This window comes from Physella acuta, unplaced genomic scaffold (genome assembly GCF_028476545.2).
Source record: "Physella acuta isolate Inbredline_101_S28 unplaced genomic scaffold, ASM2847654v3 ptg000204l, whole genome shotgun sequence".
In the NCBI taxonomy this organism is placed as follows: domain Eukaryota; kingdom Metazoa; phylum Mollusca; class Gastropoda; family Physidae; genus Physella; species Physella acuta.
The window spans coordinates 383,295-406,357 of record NW_026731723.1 but is presented as its reverse complement, the minus strand read 5'-3'; the positions used below and the strand labels follow the sequence as shown (position 1 = coordinate 406,357).

Genomic DNA, 23,063 nt, shown 5'->3' with positions numbered 1-23,063 from the left:
TATGTGTGTGTGTCTGATGTGCTGCAACATGTGTATGTGTGTGTCTGATGTGCTGCAACGTGTATGTGTCTGATGTGCTGCAACATGTGTATGTGTGTGTGTCTGATGTGCTGCAACATGTGTATGTGTGTTGAGATATCAAGGCGACTCATACAAGGAAAAGATATGTGTCTTTTAAAGTTATCATCTTCTAGTGTGCTAATTTGTCGGGACTAACACCGTGCTTACCCCACCCACAGTAATAGACCCACCCACAGTGCTAACTCCCCCCACAGTGCTAACCCCACCCACAGTGCTACCAACAAGCAGCAGGTCAAGCCAAGAGAAAGCACCACAACTATCGAGACAACATTTCTCCCTCTACTTTGCCGTGTAGCACAAAAAAAATAAATAAAAAAATCATTCCAATATCTATAAAACGTCATTTATGCAGAAATAAATACGTGCATTACAAATGCCATCATACAAATTGACATTATCAGTACAATGTGAAATCAACTACGTGTGACAGGCCTAGACTACGTGTAGCAGGCCTAGATTACGTGTAGCAGGCCTAGACTGCGTGTGGCAGGCCTAGACTACGTGTGGCAGGCCTAGACTACGTGTAGCAGGCCTAGATTACGTGTAGCAGGCCTAGACTGCGTGTGGCAGGCCTAGACTACGTGTGGCAGGCCTAGACTACGTGTAGCAGGCCTAGATTACGTGTAGCAGGCCTAGGCTACGTGTAGCAGGCCTAGGCTACGTGTAGCAGGTCTAAACTACGTGTAGCAGGCCTAAATTACGTGTAGCAGGCCTAGACTACGTGTAGCAGACCTAGACTACGTTACAGACATTCAACTTTCTTTTCGTTGTTAAATTCATCTTTTGAAGTTAACCGAATGAACTTAAAACTGTATTGTGGGCACCATTTTTAGGCCTTTTGTCAACCGTCAGTTGCACGTGAGCATGACGTCACACGGCCTTGTGTTCTGGTGAACATGACGTCGACAGAAAAAAAAGTCTGTTTTCTGGCTCGTGACGCCCCAGTTGGTCCGTGGTTCAAATCTCGCTGTGTCTTCAGTGGACTGTACATCGCAGGCTAATCTAATTTTAGAATTCATTTTCTAAGGCGCCATCACGTGGCACCAGCGTCGATGACGTCATCACAAAATACGACACGTTTTACTGTACATGGGAAACCGTCCTACGTCATCGTCCTTGACCCGCCGGTTTTTGATGGAGGCGTCAAATCTCGAAGTCTCGTTGTTGCCACGAGATTTGGCCTCAACACCCGAGGACAGTGTGTTAGAAAAAATATTGTTGTGGCCGGAGGGGCTTGATGACGTCAGCTGTGCGGGCACCGACTTTGCTTGAAGGGCGTCTCTGCTGCCGGAAGTAGAATGTGGGCGTGTCAGATCCGTGCTGACGTCATTGAACGATTTCCTGCTGGCGAAGATCGACTCTTCTTCATGTACTCGATTACTGTCTTTAAGAGATCGATTACTTTGCGAGACGTGAAGTTTGTGCTGGGTATCGATGCTGTTGTGGAGTTTGTGCTGGGTATCGATGCTGTTGTTGTTGATCTGTAGGCGCTCGATCCCTGCCAGGTCGTGGATGTAGCCGTTCACCCGGTGACCGTTGACGGCTGAAAAAATAAACAAGTCGGTAGTTAGAGCTGTCCGGCAGTTAGAACTGTCCGACAGTTACAGCTGTCCGACAGGTAGAGCTGTCCGGTAGAGCTGTCCGACAGTTAGAGTTGTCCGACAGGTAGAGCTGTCCGGTAGTTAGAACTGTCCGACAGTTAGAGCTGTCCGACAGTTAGAACTGTCCGGCAGTTAGAACTGTCCGACAGTTAGAACTGTCCGGCAGAGCTGTCCGGCAGTTAGAGCTATCCGGCAGAGCTGTCCGACAGTTAGAACTGTCCGGCAGTTAGAGCTGTCCGGCAGTTAGAGCTGTCCGACAGGTAGAGCTGTCCGACAGGTAGAGCTGTCCGGCAGTTAGAGCTGTCCGACAGGTAGAGCTGTCCGACAGGTAGAGCTGTCCGGCAGGTAGAACTGTCCGGCAGTTAGAGCTGTCCGGTAGAGCTGTCCGACAGTTAGAGCTGTCCGACAGGTAGAGCTGTCCGGCAGTTAGAACTGTCCGGCAGTTAGAACTGTCCGACAGTTAGAGCTGTCCGACAGGTAGAGCTGTCCGGCAGTTAGAGCTGTCCGACAGGTAGAGCTGTCCGACAGGTAGAGCTGTCCGACAGGTAGAGCTGTCCGACAGGTAGAGCTGTCCGACAGGTAGAGCTGTCCGACAGTTAGAGCTGTCCGGCAGTTAGAACTGTCCGACAGGTAGAGCTGTCCGGCAGGTAGAGCTGTCCGACAGGTAGAGCTGTCCGACAGTTAGAGCTGTCCGACAGGTAGAGCTGTCCGGCAGGTAGAACTGTCCGGCAGGTAGAACTGTCCGACAGTTAGAGCTGTCCGACAGGTAGAGCTGTCCGACAGGTAGAGCTGTCCGGCAGAGCTGTCCGACAGTTAGAACTGTCCGGCAGAGCTGTCCGGCAGTTAGAGCTGTCCGGCAGAACTGTTCGACAGTTAGAACTGTCCGGCAGTTAGAACTGTCCGACAGGTAGAGCTGTCCGGCAGTTAGAGCTGTCCGGTAGTTAGAGCTGTCCGACAGGTAGAGCTGTCCGGTAGAGCTGTCCGACAGTTAGAGCTGTCCGGCAGTTAGAGCTGTCCGACAGGTAGAGCTGTCCGACAGGTAGAGCTGTCCGACAGTTAGAGCTGTCCGGCAGTTAGAGCTGTCCGACAGGTAGAGCTGTCCGACAGGTAGAGCTGTCCGACAGGTAGAGCTGTCCGGCAGAGCTGTCCGACAGTTAGAACTGTCCGACAGTTAGAACTGTCCGACAGTTAGAACTGTCCGACAGGTAGAGCTGTCCGACAGTTAGAGCTGTCCGACAGTTAGAACTGTCCGACAGTTAGAACTGTCCGACAGTTAGAACTGTCCGGTAGAGCTGTCCGACAGGTAGAGCTGTCCGACAGGTAGAGCTGTCCGACAGGTAGAGCTGTCCGACAGTTAGAGCTGTCCGGCAGTTAGAGCTGTCCGACAGGTAGAGCTGTCCGACAGGTAGAGCTGTCCGACAGGTAGAGCTGTCCGGCAGAGCTGTCCGACAGTTAGAACTGTCCGACAGTTAGAACTGTCCGACAGTTAGAACTGTCCGACAGTTAGAACTGTCCGACAGTTAGAACTGTCCGACAGGTAGAGCTGTCCGACAGTTAGAGCTGTCCGGCAGGTAGAACTGTCCGGCAGGTAGAACTGTCCGACAGTTAGAGCTGTCCGACAGGTAGAGCTGTCCGGCAGGTAGAGCTGTCCGACAGTTACAGCTGTCCGACAGTTAGAGCTGTCCGATAGTTAGAACTGTCCGGTAGAGCTGTTCGGCAGTTGTGCCAAGTCCTTTGACTGGAGGCCAAGCTGACAGATATACCATACAGTCATACATGTATACTATACCGAATACAATTAGCAAAGAAATGAAATATCCGTCCAAAGGTCAACTAGGCATATGCCCAGGGCATCAACTACAATGAAGCCGCGTATAGCGAGTTTTCCGGAAGTTATTTTTCTAATGACGTACAGCATCGTATACGACAAAGGTCAAATGGACTAGAGCCTGGTAGTAGTCTGGTTATCGTCTGGTTATTTCCTGGTTATAACCTGGCTATTGTATGGTTATTACATGGTTATTAGGGGTCGGCGTGGTCGAGTCGGTAAAAGCTCATGGTTGCTAAACCGAAAAGTCTCGAGTTCGAACCCTCGGGCAGATGAGGCTCGTTAGCTGGGGACAGCCACTCTTCTAGGAGAGACAACTCCAAAAATAAAAAACTGCTGCCTTGTAGTTTGTTCTTGGTTGGACAAAGGCTATGGAAGCAAATCCAAAAAGAAAAGCAGGCTGAAATCGGAGTCAATGGCCTCAATGGCGCATAACCAGTTGACACGTAACGCTTAATTGTGTTGGGGGCGTGGTCGAGTCGGCAAAAAGCTCATGGTTGATACATTCGAACAGTCTCGAGTTCAAACCCACTGGCAGATAAATCTCGATCCCCTTCAGCACTAATAATTAAGAACGAAGAAGAAGAAGAAGACATGGTTATTACCTACTATCAGTAAAAAAAAAAGACAAAATTGAAATAATTTACATCTAACACAACAGCGTTGTAACGACAGATACGCTTTCTTATTTATTTTCTCCAATGGGCACTTGTTGTGAGTTTTAGACATGACACGATATGTACACCTGACGTGACACTATATGTACACCTGACGTGACACGATATATACACTAGACGTGACACGATATGTACACTAGACGTGACACGATATATACACCTGACGTGACACGATATGTACACCTGACGTGACACGATATATACACTAGACGTGACACGATATGTACACTAGACGTGACACGATATATACACCTGACGTGACACGATATATACACTAGACGTGACACGATATGTACACCTGACGTGACACGATATATACACTAGACGTGACACGATATGTACACTAGACGTGACACGATATATACACCTGACGTGACACGATATATACACTAGACGTGACACGATATGTACACCTGACGTGACACGATATATACACTAGACGTGACACGATATGTACACTAGACGTGACACGATATATACACCTGACGTGACACGATATATACACTAGACGTGACACGATATGTACACTAGACGTGACACGATATATACACTAGACGTGACACGATATGTACACTAGACGTGACACGATATATACACCTGACGTGACACGATATATACACTAGACGTGACACGATATGTACACTAGACGTGACACGATATGTACACTAGACGTGACACGATATGTACACTAGACGTGACACGATATGTACACTAGACGTGACACGATATGTACACTAGACGTGACACGATATGTACACTAGACGTGACACGATATGTACACCTGACGTGACACGATATGTACTCCTGACGTGACACGATATGTACTCCTGACGTGACACGATATGTACACTAGACGTGACACGATATGTACTCCTGACGTGACACGATATGTACTCCTGACGTGACACGATATGTACACTAGACGTGACACGATATGTACACCTGACGTGACACGATATGTACTCCTGACGTGACACGATATATACACCTGACGTGACACGATATATACACTAGACGTGACACGATATGTACACTAGACGTGACAGGATAAGTACACTAGACGTGACACGATATGTACACTAGACGTGACACGATATGTACACTAGACGTGACACGATATATACACCTGACGTGACACGATATGTACACTAGACGTGACAGGATATGTACACCTGACGTGACACGATATGTACATCTGACGTGATGTGGTTTGTACAAACAGAACAACAGCTGAGATGTCAGATGTCACGTGATGGAAATGACAAGCACGTGAACTTTGAACTCACAGAGGTCATGGAGACCCGTGTCCACGTCACTGTCGGCCATCAGGAGCGGCAGGCGCGCGTGCTGGTCGTCAGGTTCCGACAAGGCGTGGCCCCGCCTCCCCACCAGGAAGTACGTTGTCATCACGCCCTTGCCCTTGATGTTGACGTCACCGCGAGACCGGAACAGGAAGCCGTGGTCTCTCAGGGCCCTGCACAAACAGGTACAGGACATCAGGATATATAGGCACAGGACAACAGGACATATAGGACATCAGGATATATAGGACACCCGGACATATAGATATAGGACATCAGGGCATATAGATATAGGACATCAGGACATATAGATACAGGACATCATGATATATATATATATATATATATATATATATATATATATATATATATATATATATATATATATATATATATATATATATATATATATATATATATATATACAGTAGGACATCAGGATACACAGACGCTATATAACATCAGGACACAAAAGGACATAAGGACACAGTAGGACATCCTGACACATTAGGACACCAGGACACAGATTTATCTAACACAAAAGGACATGAGGAAGGAGACTTAATGAGACTATAAGATTTTAAGATAACAGAACTTTCAGAATGGCGTTGGGGGGTTGGGGGGGGGGCGCTCTACAAACTATAGGGTACTTTAGTACACAAAGAAATGATGTCTTTTCCTGGGTCATCAAAAAAGTGCCAGCTAGCTATTTTTATTTTTTTTAAAAAGCGAATGTGAATATGTTTATTAAATCTTTTTTAGCGCAATTTCCATACTGGACAATTGCGATTATTAACTCGTCATTTCTGGTGATGGATGGATGGATGGATGGATGTGTGTCCGCAGCTTTAAGTCGTATCTCCTCCTCAACGAAGCAATATCGAGGTCTAGTTCCAAAAGCAAATATGTTAAAATATGGATGATTGTGGGCCAAAAAAATTCCCGGGTTTCCCGGAAAAGCCAAAAAACCTCGAAAAAGTGCAGTTTTTGGTCCATATCTCGGCAAACAGACAACTTAGCGACTTGAAACATTTACCAATCGATTCCTGACATAATTTAGAACAATATTGCCGAAGAAAGTTTTCAAAAATATCCTTTCGTTCGGTCACAAAAAAATATTTACTACTTTTTTAAACTGAACATCGTGTAGGCCTAGGATGATATTTACTTCTTTTCTAGCGCAATTTCCATACTGGACAATTGCGATTATTACCTTGTTATTTCTGGATGGATGGATGGATTTGCGCAGCTTTAAGTCGTATCTCCTCCTCAACGAAGCAATATCGAGGACTAGTTCCAAAGCAAATATGTTAAGCAAGTTCCGAGGATGATTGTGGGCCAAAAAAATTCCCGGAATTCCTTCCTGGATTTCACGGAAAAGCCAAAAAAAACTCGAAAAAATTCTGTTTTTGGCCCATATCTCGGCAACCAGACCACTTAGCGACTTGAAACATTTACCAATCGATTCCTGCCATAATTTAGAACAATATTGCCGAAGAAAGTTTTCAAAAATATCATTTCGTTCGGTCACAAAAAATTAATTAAGGAAATTTTGCTTAAATTGTCACTAGACTTTTTATTAACTTGTTTAAACTGAGCATCGTGTAGGCCTACTCGTTAAAATAAAACTATTTCCGTTGATATAGGTTAATATAGTTGTCTTTTTTTTAGCGCAAAAAAAATATCCTTTCGTTTTCGGTCACAAAAAATTAAAAATTGTTTATGGATAACATAAGGAAATTGCGCTTAAATTGTCACTAGACTTTTTATTAACTTGTTTTTAAGTTATCAAAGGTACTTTCGCTTTTGGCTTGAAAACAAATTCAAAGAAATGTTTTAAAATCAGAATCTAGTTTCTAGTTGAAGGGCCGGTTGTGTATTTTAATTTGCTAGAACTTGGAGCTGTGTGTGTGTGGGGGGTGGGGGGGGTGGGGGGGGGGGGGGGGGTGGGGGAATTCTGTGTTGAACTGACCACGTGGTATCTGGCAGTTTAAACCGTCAGACAAAATGGCGGTCATCTATTTTTAGGCATGTGCCGACATCTCGGGTATCTAATCGTCACGTGACGTCTCTACAGGTGAGATTACAGGTAATCGTTAGCAGACAAAATAATTGCTCTCAGCTGTCGGGGGGGGGGGGGGGGGGGGTAGGTCAACACCTACTGATGGGGGGGGGGGGGTAGGTCAACACCTACTGATGGGGGTCAAAACCTAGTGCTGGGGGGAGGGGTCAACACCTACTGCTGGGGGTCACACCTACTGATGGGGGGGGGGGGGGGCAACACCTACTGATGGGGGGGGGGGAGTCATCGCAGTTCCACCCTTCTCCATCACATGATTCGTTCGGACATTGGTAATTAGTTGTTTCTCCTAATTAACTTAAATTATGGAGATGAATCAGATTACTAAACTTAGCGTGTCGACAGTAATTCATGTTTTGATCTTCCGACGAAATATTTTACTTGACTCAAATTATTTGATAGTGCCGAAAAATTTGATAATCTCAATGTATTCCCTATGGGGGGGGGGGGGAGGTCTCTGGAGGAGGACCTAGCTCTCCCCCTATCGCAGGTCTGTATTTATCAAGCCATCTCCCCCCCCCCCCCCCCGTCAAATGTCAGTTGTGTAAAAAAGAGTATTGGGCAAGTTCTGATCTGAAATATGTAGAACTTAAACACGGATGATCACGAGGCATTATGGGTAGGGTTGTGTTGCTGGAGCTGCTGTAGGTTGGGGTGATGCTGTGGTGGAGGACAGGTACAGGTGAGGACTGGCAGGTGAGGACTGGCAGGTGAGGACAGGCAGGTGAGGACAGGCAGGTGAGGACGGACAGGTAAGGACAGGCAGGTGAGGACAGGCAGGTGAGGACAGGCAGGTGAGGACAGACAGGTAAGGACAGACAGGTGAGGACAGACAGGTGAGGACAGACAGGTGAGGACAGACAGGCAGGTGAGGACAGGCAGGTTAGGACAGACAGGTGAGGACAGGTAGGTGAGGACAGACAGGTGAGGATAGACAGGTGAGGACAGGTAGGTGAGGACAGACAGGTAAGGACAGGTAGGTGAGGACAGACAGGTGAGGACAGACAGGTAAGGACAGGTAGGTGAGGACAGACAGGTGAGGACAGGTAGGTGAGGACAGACAGGTGAGGACAGGTAGGTGAGGACAGACAGGTGAGGATAGACAGGTGAGGACAGACAGGTCAGGACAGGCAGGTCAGGACAGGCAGGTGAGGACAGACAGGTGAGGACAGGTAGGTGAGGACAGACAGGTAAGGACAGGCAGGTGAGGACAGGTAGGTGAGGACAGGTGAGGACAGGCAGGTGAGGATAGACAGGTGAGGACAGACAGGTCAGGACAGGCAGGTTAGGACAGGCAGGTGAGGACAGACAGGTAAGGACAGGCAGGTCAGGACAGGCAGGTTAGGACAGGCAGGTGAGGACAGACAGGTGAGGACAGACAGGTGAGGACAGACAGGCAGGTGAGGATAGACAGGTGAGGACAGGCAGGTGAGGACAGACAGGTAAGGACAGGCAGGTCAGGACAGGCAGGTTAGGACAGACAGGTGAGGACAGACAGGTGAGGACAGACAGGTGAGGACAGACAGGCAGGTGAGGACAGGTAGGTGAGGACAGGCAGGTGAGGACAGGTAGGTGAGGACAGACAGGTAAGGACAGGCAGGTGAGGACAGGCAGGTGAGGATAGACAGGTGAGGACAGACAGGTCAGGACAGGCAGGTTAGGACAGGCAGGTGAGGACAGGCAGGTCAGGACAGGCAGGTTAGGACAGGCAGGTGAGGACAGACAGGTAAGGACAGGCAGGTGAGGACAGGCAGGTCAGGACAGGCAGGTTAGGACAGGCAGGTGAGGACAGACAGGTAAGGACAGACAGGTGAGGACAGACAGGTGAGGACAGACAGGTGACGACAGACAGGTCAGGACAGGCAGGTTAGGACAGACAGGTGAGGATAGACAGGTGAGGACAGACAGGTCAGGACAGGCAGGTTAGGACAGGCAGGTGAGGACAGACAGGTAAGGACAGGCAGGTCAGGACAGGCAGGTTAGGACAGGCAGGTGAGGACAGACAGGTGAGGACAGACAGGTCAGGACAGGCAGGTTAGGACAGGCAGGTGAGGACAGGCAGGTCAGGACAGGCAGGTTAGGACAGGCAGGTGAGGACAGACAGGTAAGGACAGGCAGGTGAGGACAGACAGGTAAGGACAGACAGGTGAGGACAGACAGGTGAGGACAGACAGGTGACGACAGACAGGTCAGGACAGGCAGGTTAGGACAGACAGGTTAGGACAGGCAGGTGAGGACAGACAGGTGAGGACAGGCAGGTGAGGACAGACAGGCGAGGACAGACAGGTCAGGACAGGCAGGTTAGGACAGGCAGGTGAGGACAGACAGGCGAGGACAGACAGGTCAGGACAGGCAGGTTAGGACAGGCAGGTGAGGACAGACAGGCGAGGACAGACAGGCGAGGACAGACAGGCGAGGACAGACAGGTCAGGACAGGCAGGTTAGGACAGGCAGGTGAGGACAGACAGGCGAGGACAGACAGGTCAGGACAGGCAGGTTAGGACAGGCAGGTGAGGACAGACAGGTAAGGACAGGCAGGTCAGGACAGGCAGGTGAGGACAGACAGGTAAGGACAGGCAGGTAAGGATAGACAGGTGAGGACAGACAGGTGAGGACAGACAGGTACTCACTCAAATGTCGTCTGGCTGACGTGGATGCGACCTGGCACCGAGTTGCTCTCCATCCTGGAGGCCGTGTTGACCGTGTCCCCAAACAGGCAGTAGCGGGGCATCTTGACCCCCACCACACCTGCCACCACAGGCCCTGTGTGCAGGCCCACGCGGATCTGGCAGGGTGCAGGGAACACAGGGAAAACAAAAATAAAACATATTAAAGAAAAATAAACCTCTCAACTGCGAGCATGAAAACTTGTATGGCAATAAGGAAAACCTGAGGTCATTTGTTGACAGGACAGGTTTCTTTCAATTTTTCCTTACAATTTGTGTGTATATGAGTATTATGAGTGTGTGCGTGTGTGTACATCAATGGAATGAGTTGTGTTCAGTGTCGCTCGCTACAGCAACATCTGCACCAACAATTTTGTTCTTGAGAGATGTTTACTAAATAATTGGAGTCATTGAATGGAGCCCGACCCAGGAGTCATTGAATGGAGCCCCACCATGGAGTCATTGAATGGAGCCCGACCCAGGAGTCATTGAATGGAGCCCCACCATGGAGTCATTGAATGGAGCCCGACCCAGGAGTCATTGAATGGAGCCCCACCATGGAGTCATTGAATGGAGCCCGACCCAGGAGTCATTGAATGGAGCCCCACCATGGAGTCATTGAATGGAGCCCGACCCAGGAGTCATTGAATGGAGCCCCACCATGGAGTCATTGAATGGAGCCCGACCCAGGAGTCATTGAATGGAGCCCGACCCAGGAGTCATTGAATGGAGCCCGACCCTGGAGTCATTGAATGGAGCCCCACCCTGGAGTCATTGATCGGAGCCCGACAGTTGAAGACTACTGGGGACAAAGTTTTAAGAATCGATTACAATTATAAAGAAAAGTTTCAATACAAAAACTCTATTGAAGTCTTGGACGTAGCTGTGCAATTCAAAAATTCGATTACCAGTTTTGTCAGATTCAAAATTTATTCATTAAAAAATTGTCCCGATATTATGGCAAATAATTAATTTGATTAAAACGAAAGCTTTATGGAGGTCCTGTCCTTTTTATACTAGGTCATCGAACGACCTTTCTACACTAGGTCAGCCAACGACCTTCCTACACTGTGTAAGACCGAGATTCTATATTGACATGGAGGAGTACAATCGATGAAAATAAATTGGAAATTTGGCCCAAACAAAATTACTGGCTACGTCATCCAATACTGAGCTTACAAAACATCAGCAGTTGTGTAAGCCTTATACGGGGCAGAAGAAGCTATCAACAACTCTATTAGCAAGGATGAGGTTCAAATTATAACTGTACTCCCCAGTTTTAGAGCTTTTCATTAAGTCTAATTGAATTATTAGGGCGGCAATCATTAGCCGCACACCCACGCGGAGGTCCCCAGAGTCACGTGATATCACGTGACTCTAAGGCCTAATACCACGTGACTCTACTTCACCAACCCAAGTTAGGTTCTCTATGTGCTTATCTCAATACTACGTTATAATGCGGAGTTTCAAAACGGCAGGGATGAATTAATTGCCGCAGGTAGTTAATGACCTTGGCAGGCACCTGTCGCATGGAGTTAATGACCCTGGCAGGCACCTGCCGCAGGGAGTCAATGACGCGTGACGCACCTGTAGAGGTTCCCCCGTGTGTGGACACAGCACGTTGCACGCTTGACTGACCATGTCCAGTGCGAAGTTGGCCACCCTCTGGGAATGTTTTTCTGTGATGTCTGGCACACCGCTCACCACCATGTAGGCGTCGCCGATAGTCTCCACCTGCAGACACACACACGACCACACACGTGACTGGCCTACACAAACAGTGGGGGGGGGGGGAGTCCACACACATGACTGACCTGCACAAAATGTGGGGGGGGGGAGTCCACACACATGACTGACCTGCACAAAATGTGGGGGGGTCCACACATATGACTGACCTGCACAAAATGTGGGGGGGGGATACTTATCTGGTCAACATTTCTGTACCCGTCTGTAAATTCTAACCTGCACGTATTAAACCTTCCAGGAGGTAGATATTTGTTGTTGGGTTCAATAATCCTGGACTGATCAAACCTTCCAGGAGATAGATATTTGTGGTTGGGTTCAATAATCCTGGACTGATCGATTGATTTCAGATCGGTATTTACTTTAAGCTAAGCTACTCAAGAGAAAATTGTAATTTTGGCGCATTGTCCAGAATCTGTTCCACCTGCCAAGCTATCAGCGTGTGGGAGACATCTCGGGGAGACGGGGAACAGAGAGAGACAGAGAGAGAGACAGAGACAGACCAGATATTGAGAGAACAAGACAGATGTGAGAGAAAATGATCTTGAATCATTGAGGAGGTTGCAATGCGGCCAGAAATTAGAACGATACAATAATGAGAGTAGGAAGATTTTTTTAAAGTTGTAATCCGATTGGGTATTATTAATTTGTCGGTTAATTACCCGATTACATTTATTCGTGGTCGGGGTTAATGAGGTGAGGGAAATAACTTTTCCATGTTGTCCTTATACAGGCCTTTCTGTCTGTCACAGGTTTGTCTGTCTGTCACAGGTTTGGTTTGTCTGTCACAGGTTTGGTCTGTCTGTCAGAAGTTTGGGGGTGATGTCACAGGTTTCGTCTGTCTGTCACAGGTTTGGTCTGTCTGTCACAGGTTTGGTTTGTCTGTCACAGGTTTCGTCTGTCTGTCAGTAGTTCAGAGTCACTATTACTTTGTTGTTAAGTCCTATCTCAGGTTTAATTAGTGTCTGCTGACTGCTGTATTAAATGAATGAGTTTTTCTAATTTAAGTATATCCGCTTTTAACAGGGGTCAAAAACTCCAGGGAAGGATGGATGCGTCTAGGGGTTATTGGGTCTATGGGTCCACGGGTCTATGGGTCCACGGGTCTATGGGTCCACGGGTCTATGAGTCCACGGGTCTATGGGTCCACGGGTCTATGGGTCCACGGGTCTATGGATCCATGGGTCTATGGATCCACGGGTCTATGGGTCCACGGGTCTATGTGTCCACGGGTCTATGGATCCATGGGTCTATGGATCCACGGGTCTATGGATCAACGGGTCTATGGGTCCACGGGTCTATGGGTCCACGGGTCTATGGCTCGTGTGGGTCGCAAATTGCTATTATGAAAAAACTACCCAGGTCACACAAAAATAGTTTGGAATAAAATCGAGTCTCGCGGGATGTTACGACTACAATCTCGCGAGATGTTACGACTACAATCTCGCGTGATGTTACGACTAGTCTCGCGAGATGTTACGACTACAATCTCGCGTGATGTTACGACTAGAGTCTCGCGAGATGTTACGACTACACTCTCGCGAGATGTTATGACTTGGCTCTCCCCGTCACATCAGTGAAGTATCGATTACTGCCACTGATATGTCATGTCATCAAATAAATGACAACTGCCACTGACACGTCAACAGCAGGAAAGCGTTAACGAGCGACAATTAACCGTTAACAAGCACGCACTTTAACATGTACTATTTATAGATCTGGCGCCAAACTCTAGCACCAGATGCACGTGCGACACTCACCTACACCTTGTCATTGGCCCTCGTTAAAGTGCACGGACAAGCGGCTGAATCCTGGACACATATTTTACGACAACAGCAAAGCTCTAGCATCTAAACATCCGAACACATATTTTACGACATCAACAAAGCTCTAGCCTCTAAACAAAACGGTTTCATTTCACGCTGTTTACCCTCCACAAGTCACACCTCACGCGATATTTTTATTTTATTTTCAAGTTTTGAGTATAATTAAAAGATAATTTGGACCAGATTTTGTACAATAGCAGCTTTTAAGTCAGGTTGAAATTATTTTAAAAAATTATAAAATAAAATTTAAAACGTATTTTTAATTAAACTAATTAATTAGTGAGAAGCAAGAAGCTCCCGGTAATAAACATTCACTAAAAACTGAAATCCCAAGCTTGAAACAAACTTGCTACAGGCTGCTTAACTCTCTGGGTGACTTTTATTACACCCCGGGGGACGGGGAAATATTTTGTTAGACGTCCAACCCTAGCCACAGCAGACGTGAAAACATGGCGGCGAGCAGGAGCAGACGACAATGAATGTTGTTGTACCCAGGTCGTGCGGTACTGTGACAGATGACAGACGGTCAACTTTAGTTGGTGGAGTCGGTCGCCGGTGACTACAGGGTATCCGGTAGTTTATTTGTGTGCACGCGATCACAGGGAATAAAGACACAATATCGCGAGACAAAAGCCGTTAGCCGCGTCATCAATCGTGGTGTTCCACGTCATCAATCGTGGTGTTTCAGGCTGATCAGTTCATGTCCTGTCTATACCTACAACTAATTGTTTACATTTGTTGGATGAGGGGTTTGGAGGAGGAGTCAAAGAAGTCATTATTTTATCGGTAATTTATGAGAACACACGGCTGTAACATCGTATTATACAATTATTTACATGACACTGACAATTGTTATATGTTTCGACCTTTAGTCTTCGTCAGTATTCTTAATTACAAATATATATATATATATGTATATATATATATATATATATATATATATATATATATATATATATATATATAAATATACATGCATATATATATATATATATATATATATATATATATATATATATATATATATATATATATATATATATATATATATATATATATATAAATATACATGCATATAAATATATATATATATATATATATGTGTGTGTGTGTGTGTGTACATAAATACATGCGTGGGTGTTTGTGTGCGTCTGTGATTGCTCAGATAATTGACGTGATTTTATCAAGACCAATTAATTACCGTCTGCTGCCATTTATACGCATCCCGGCACTCGTTATCTCATCGTCTGAAGGTTCAGACTTGTCGTCTGCTAAAAACAGTTTTACGAGACTTGGTTCGACTTCCCGCCAACTTAGAGCCGAGAAGCTTCTAGAACAGTTGGGTCAGCCAGTCGCTGTGTCGGTGTAGACAGAGCTAGGTTTTTTGACACTACCAACAACACCACCACCTCAACAACCACAACAACACAGTCATGTGACGTAGAAAGTGACCACAATGTGATACACGTCAAGTCCCCTTATAAATGTGTTACGTGAAAAATCTAAATTTAGATATTTTTTGTGGAACAGTCTTTAACAATGAGAAATGTAAATATACATTTGTCATGCTGTACAGTTGTGTAAAGCATGAATATATTGTAAGCTATTTAGATATATTAGATGTGAAGCTACCATATAGATATGTTAGATACTCTCTAATAGATGTGAAGCTACCAAATAGATATGTTAGATACTCTCTAATAGATGTAAAGCTACCATATAGATATGTTAGATACTCTCTAATAGATGTGAAGCTACCAAATAGATATGTTAGATACTCTCTAATAGATTTGAAGCTACCATATAGATGTTAGATGTGAAGCTACCATACAGTATAAAGATATGTTAGATGTGAAGCTACCCTATAGATATGTTAAGTGTGAAGCTACCTTAAAGATGTGTTAAGTGTGAATGTACCTTATAGACGCTGTACTCGTTGGTCTGAAGGTCGAACCTGTGGTAGAGGTCGTTGAGCATGTTGACCACGTCCAGTGGCGAGCTGGCTGCAGCGATGGTCGTGAAGTTGACGATGTCGCTGAAGAGGACGGTCACTTGGTCGAACTTCTCTGGACCGGACACAACAGTATGGGGTTAAACATCACGTGGTTTTACACTAGACATCACGTGGTTTAACGTTAGACATCACGTGATTTAACGTTATACATCACGTGGATTAACGTTAAACATCACGTAGTTAAACATAGGACTTGAACCAAACATTAAGTGTAAAAGAATAAAACCGAGCATGAAACAAAAGTTTAAAAAACCACCTGGTATTTAACAGTAACCTTGACCCCCCAGCCCACCCCCACCCACCCAATCCACCCTGAGCACACGCCACTTTCACAGCAAACGATCCACATTTAAAATCACATAACAGCCCGCAGTTGAAGCTCTTCAATTACGAGATTACGAATATGACAAGCACCGTCAACCTGTATCTGGCCACACTTGTGAGGGCTCTACCCCCCCCCCCCCCCCCCACAGTTTATCAGATAAAAGCAGGTAGATATCTAACAGGGTTGGGGGCGGCTCTCAGATAAGTCAAGCTAGACATATCTCTGGACCCAACCCCACACCTAAGTCAAGCTAGACATTTCTCCAGACCCAACCCCACACCTAAGTCAAGCTAGACATTTCTCCAGACCCAACCCCACACCTAAGTCAAGCTAGACATTTCTCCAGACCCAACCCCACACCTAAGTCAAGCTAGACATTTCTCCAGACCCAACCCCACACCTAAGTCAAGCTAGACATTTCTCCAGACCCAACCCCACACCTAAGTCAAGCTAGACATTTCTCCAGACCCAACCCCACACCTAAGTCAAGCTAGACATTTCTCTAGACCCCACACCTAAGTCAAGCTAGACATCATGTCTCTAGACACCAACCCCACACCTAAGTCAAGCTAGACATCATGTCTCTAGACACCAACCCCACACCTAAGTCAAGCTAGACATTTCTCTAGACACCAACCCCACACCTAAGTCAAGCTAGACATCATGTCTCTAGACACCAACCCCACACCTAAGTCAAGCTAGACATTTCTCTAGACCCCACACCTAAGTCAAGCTAGACATCATGTCTCTAGACACCAACCCCACACCTAAGTCAAGCTAAAAATTTCTCTAGACCCAACCCCACACCTAAGTCAAGCTAGACATTTCTCTAGACCCCACACCTAAGTCAAGCTAGACCCAACCCCACACCTAAGTCAAGCTAGACATTTCTCTAGACCCCACACCTAAGTCAAGCTAGACATCATGTCTCTAGACACCAACCCCACACCTAAGTCAAGCTAAAAATTTCTCTAGACCCAACCCCACACCTAAGTCAAGCTAGACATTTCTCTAGACCCCACACCTAAGTCAAGCTAGACCCAACCCCACACCTAAGTCAAGCTAAACATTTCTCTAGACCCCACACCTAAGTCAAGCTAAACATTTCTCCAGACCCAACCCCACACCTAAGTCAAGCTAGACATCATGTCTCTAGACACCAACCCCACACCTAAGTCAAGCTAGACATCATGTCTCTAGACACCAACCCCACACCTAAGTCAAGCTAGACATTTCTGTGGACCCAACCCCACACCTAATCAAGCAACTGAAAAATTGGATTTAATCATCTCCAAAGCATATCACGTGACTGATGGCTAGGTCTCGTTCTAGGGAATAATAGAACTGAGACCTGGCCATTCTTGAGCTGGTTGGCCACCTACCACTACATGGCCATTCTTGGAATGGTTGGCCACCTACCTGCCTCAACTTCCTGGCCATTCTTGAGCTGGTTGGCCACCTTCTCCGGCAACATCTGGTACAGCAGCTTCTCTGTCTTCTGTTTCTCCAGCTCAAGGTCACGTGACATTCTCTTCAACTCAGCCGTCGTCTCGTCCAGCTCTTTCCTGGAACACGTGGCAGGTCACGTGGTCAAATGTCAAGTCACGTGGTCAAATGTCAGGTCACGTTATCAAATGTCAAGTCACGTTATCAAATGCCAGGTCACGTGATCAAATGTCAGGTCACGTTATCAAATGTCAGGTCACATGGTCAAATGTCAGGTCACGCGGTCAAATGCCAGGTCACGTGATGAAATGTCAAGTCACGTGGTCAAATGTCAGGTCACGTAATCAAACGTCAGGTCACGTGATCAAATGTTTGGTCACGTGATCGAATGTCAAATCAGGTGATGAAATATACATTTGATCACATGATCAAATATTACGTGATACCCTAACGCTGCGGTTGGCCACATGTTATTATTGCTATGAGTAAAGTTGAGAGTACACAAGTAAAGTACACAGATAGGGGTGTACGTGTGTACACAGATGATACTAAAGTGCTAATTGCACTTCTTCATCCTTTAATTATATATCTTAAAGTGTATAAAAGTTTACACATTGATTTTATTCATACGGTACTGTAACAGTTACAGTATATTTGTACTACAATAGGCTTACTATTTGAATCCGATTTTAATGAACGAATGACTACTTAACTAAAGATTGAGGCAATCAATGTTTTTCTAAAGATTGAGGCAATCAATGTTTTTCTCATCACCATAAACTGGGATCAAAGGTACATGCACAAAGTGAATTGCACGTGCCAATAGTCCACCTGCATTGATCAGCGCTGACTCTACTCACACTGCACAAACTGTCACAATGTGAAGGTCGTCTGTCACAAATAGAGGACAGGCTCACGTGTTCAAGGTCATGAGCTCAAGGTCAGTTCTAGAACATTAGGGGTTGGTACACACCGACCTTCACGTTTCAAGTGACGCCAACAAAAGCTCACATGACGTCATCACAAGCTACCGTGACGCCATCCTAAGTGACGGTGACGTGGACTCACGTGATGTCGATCTCGGCGCTCCTCTGCTGGTAGAGCAGGACCATCTCCCTGGTGACGTCATAGAGCGGGATGTCGGCCATGTACACGTTCATCCGTTTCATCTCCTTCAGTGACGTCAGACGCGGCGAGCCAATGAAAATCATCAGTTGCGTGTCGGCCATCCAGATCATCTGACCTGAGCAAGGTATTTGATTGGTTAATGGACATCAAAGGGAATTCTTCCGTCGTTATTGTTGACATGCATAAAAAATGTCGTTTTTGTCAAGTTTGTCTTCATGGCGGCTTAAAACAAAACAACTTTGGCTTTAAAAAAAATGTCAAAAATTTTACATTTTAAGTATCAATGGTATTAAAGATGCAAATGTAAAGAACATGGAAATATTTTGAGTTAAAGGCAACATTTCTATTTATTTTCATCAAGGCTAAATTATAGGCTCAAGTTTGACTTTCGTAAGACAATCATCGATTGGTTGTACAGGAACTTGGAGATCGATATTCCGACAACACCAGTTCCTGGTCATTTGTTCTCAAAACTTTGCCGATAAAATATTCCAATCAAATTATACCGTTTTAGACCACATTGCCTAGTAAATTTTCAGAGATAAAATGTAAACAAATTGTTTTTGGCTTTGTGTGAGTAAATTTTGTTTGGTTACCGAAAATACTCAAACATCAAATTCATCCAATCTTAAGAAAAGTTCATCAAAACTCAAACAGTCAGGTTTTTAACAACATCGTATATGATTTTTTAAATATTTGATGGGCCTTTCGAATAATTTCTAGAACATTCTCGATTGGGTCAATTGAGGGTTGGGCTGCCTGCGACCTACCCACAAGGACACGTGTCCTTAACGTAAATTATTCAGGTCACATTAGATGAGGGGAAGATTACATCAACTGTCTCGTGTAGGCGAAGCATTCAAGTCGCAGAACTTTTTTCTAAGAATCTCCTGCATATAACATCTGCTGCTAATGGGCTGAATTATCAGAGCTCTTGTGTGAGATTTAAAGACGTCTCAGGGATGTTGTGTCTAAAAGTTGTAGCACCCACCTTTCATGTAGCACCCACCTTTCATGTAGCACCCACCTTTCATGTAGCACCCACCTTTCACGTAGCACCCACCTTTCATGTAGCACCCACCTTTCATGTAGCACCCACCTTTCATGTAGCACCCACCTTTCATGTAGCACCCACCTTTCATGTAGCACCCACCTTTCATGTAGCACCCACCTTTCACGTAGCACCCACCTTTCATGCTGGGAGTTGTAGCACCCACCTTTCACGTAGCACCCACCTTTCATGTAGCACCCACCTTTCACGTAGCACCCACCTTTCATGTAGCACCCACCTTTCACGTAGCACCCACCTTTCATGTAGCACCCACCTTTCACGTAGCACCCACCTTTCATGTAGCACCCACCTTTCACGTAGCACCCACCTTTCATGTAGCACCCACCTTTCATGTAGCACCCACCTTTCACGTAGCACCCACCTTTCATGTAGCACCCACCTTTCACGTAGCACCCACCTTTCATGTAGCACCCACCTTTCACGTAGCACCCACCTTTCATGTAGCACCCACCTTTCACGTAGCACCCACCTTTCATGTAGCACCCACCTTTCATGTAGCACCCACCTTTCACGTAGCACCCACCTTTCACGTAGCACCCACCTTTCATGTAGCACCCACCTTTCATGTAGCACCCACCTAGCACCCACCTTTCATGCTGAAGGCGTTGTCCCCATCGCCCGTCTCCCCTGGGCCCACAGAGAGGATGAAGATGGCGTTGATGAAGCGCCGGATGTGGTCGACAGTGAAGCTGACCCGGGGGTAGAGGATGCGGAATGCTGACGTCACCAGGATGCCCTCCCTGAGCTGGACGGGGGAGAGCCGGGCCACGCTCCGGCCGTACTGCCGGAGCCGGAGAGTCTGGTCAAAGATCAGGTGGTAGGGGAAGGCTGTGGCGAACTGGTCCTTGTTCAAGGTCACGGCTGGTCTGGGGAGAAAACGTCACGTTTTGTGACATGTGACATTACGTGACATGTGACATTATGTGACATACGACATTACGTGACTTGTGACATTACGTTACATGTGACATTATGTTGCATGTGACATTATGTGGTATGTGACATTATGTGATATGTGATATTACGTGACATGTGACATTATGTGAAACTTGACATTACCTAATATGTGACTATATGGGCATGTGACATTCTGTAGGGAAATACTTGAGGCACACACACACACACACAAACCAATAACCAAACGATACTCGCAACTTAGCCCACAATCACACACACCCACACACAATCAAACAATCACACATACCCACACACAATCAAACAATCACACACACACACAATCAAACAATCACACCCACACACACACAATCAAACAATCACACACACCCACACACAATCAATCACACCCACACACAATCAAACAATCACACCTACACACAATCACTTCCACGTCCATCTCGGCATTAAACGACTCCATGTTTTTTTTTTTTAACTTTGAAATCTTTCTCGTTTTACTTACCTCACCATCAGAGGTGACGTCACACAATGACCTCTGTGTACCACACCGGACAAGTCTGAACATACCCCCCCCCCCCCCCCACTCACCCCACCCTCAACCCACCCCAGGCGCCGTAATCTTATTTTAATTGGGTTTTTCTGGCACTAGATTTTAGACACTTAGAAGGTTTTTGTCCAGTCTGGTCTTATACAGAGTCACAATCTGGTTTTACATGGAGTCACAGCCTGGTTTAATATGGAGTCACAATCTGGTTTAATATGGAGTCACAATCTGGTTTAATATGGAGTCACAGTCTGGTTTAATATGGAGTCACAGTCTGGTTTTATATGGAGTCACAGTCTGGTTTAATATGGAGTCACAGTCTGGTTTAATATGGAGTCACAATCTGGTTTAATATGGAGTCACAATCTGGTTTAATATGGAGTCACAGTCTGGTTTAATACAGAGTCGCAATCTGGTTTAATATGGAGTCACAATCTGGTTTAATATGGAGTCACAGTCTGGTTTAATATGGAGTCACTATCTGGTTTAATATGGAGTCACGGTCTGGTTTAATATGGAGTCACAGTCTGGTTTTATATGGAGTCACTATCTGGTTTAATATGGAGTCACGGTCTGGTTTAATATGGAGTCACAATCTGGTTTAATATGGAGTCACAGTCTGGTTTTATATGGAGTCACAGTCTGGTTTAATACGGAGTCACTATCTGGTTTAATATGGAGTCACAGTCTGGTTTAATATGGAGTCACAATCTGGTTTAATATGGAGTCACAATCTGGTTTAATATGGAGTCACTATCTGGTTTAATATGGAGTCACAGTCTGGTTTAATATGGAGTCACAATCTGGTTTGATATGGAGTCACAGTCTGGTTTAATATGGAGTCACTATCTGGTTTAATATGGAGTCACAGTCTGGTTTAATATGGAGTCACAATCTGGTTTAATATGGAGTCACAATCTGGTTTAATATGGAGTCACAATCTGGTTTGATATGGAGTCACAGTCTGGTTTAATATGGAGTCACTATCTGGTTTAATATGGAGTCACAGTCTGGTTTAATATGGAGTCACAATCTGGTTTAATATGGAGTCACAATCTGGTTTAATATGGAGTCACAATCTGGTTTAATATAGAGTCACAGTCTGGTTTTATATGGAGTCACAGTCTGGTTTAATACAGAGTCACAATCTGGTTTAATATGGAGTCACTATCTGGTTTGATATGGAGTCACAGTCTGGTTTAATATGGAGTCACAGTCTGGTTTAATATGGAGTCACAGTCTGGTTTAATATGGAGTCACAATCTGGTTTGATATGGAGTCACAGTCTGGTTTAATATGGAGTCACTATCTGGTTTAATATGGAGTCACAGTCTGGTTTAATATGGAGTCACAATCTGGTTTAATATGGAGTCACAGTCTGATTTAATATGGAGTCACAATCTGATTTAATATGGAGTCACAATCTGGTTTTATATGGAGTCACAGTCTGGTGTTTTATAGAGTCAGAGTCTGGTGTTATATGGAGTCAGAGTCTGGTTTAATATGGAGTCAGAGTCTAGTTCTACCAGCACGTTTATAAGTACTCACATCATGGGGTCGTCGTGGTTGTGCTGACTCGTGGCGTCATCTGACTGATGACTCTCCAGCGACAAACTTTTGTCCAGAGCCCTTGCCACTGTCACGCGGAAGATCACGTGCTCCTGGTCCCTGCCCTGGTCCACCTGGTCACGGCTGCTGCTCACGAACGTGATCTCACACTTCTGGTTGAAGATTTCACGCGCCACGGCCGACAGCAGACCTGGGGGGGGGGGGGAGCAAGCAATGAACGGGAGAGGTCACGTGACAATATAGGTCA

At 45.8% G+C, this 23,063-nt stretch overlaps 1 protein-coding gene across 1 annotated transcript; it reads right to left on the bottom strand.

Moving 5' to 3' along the window:
* Positions 1-816: 816 nt before the first annotated feature.
* Positions 817-22,991, bottom strand: LOC131937236 (guanylate cyclase soluble subunit beta-2). Its single transcript, XM_059294504.1, has 9 exons — positions 22,796-22,991; positions 20,377-20,654; positions 18,657-18,831; positions 17,562-17,707; positions 15,721-15,869; positions 11,822-11,968; positions 10,199-10,353; positions 5,474-5,661; positions 817-1,624 (listed from the first exon to the last, which is right to left on the bottom strand). Exons 1-9 carry the CDS (start codon positions 22,798-22,800, stop codon positions 1,143-1,145), a joined length of 1,725 nt encoding a protein of 574 aa, XP_059150487.1. The 5' UTR covers positions 22,801-22,991; the 3' UTR covers positions 817-1,142.
* Positions 22,992-23,063: the final 72 nt, after the last annotated feature.

Coding starts and splice junctions, on each gene's coding strand:
- LOC131937236 (XM_059294504.1), bottom strand. Junction 5,662..10,198: donor GTCAGCCAGACGACATTTGA/GTGAGTACCTGT, acceptor CTGTTTGTGCAG/GGCCCTGAGAGACCACGGCT. Junction 1,625..5,473: donor CACGGGTCTCCATGACCTCT/GTGAGTTCAAAG, acceptor TTATTTTTTCAG/CCGTCAACGGTCACCGGGTG.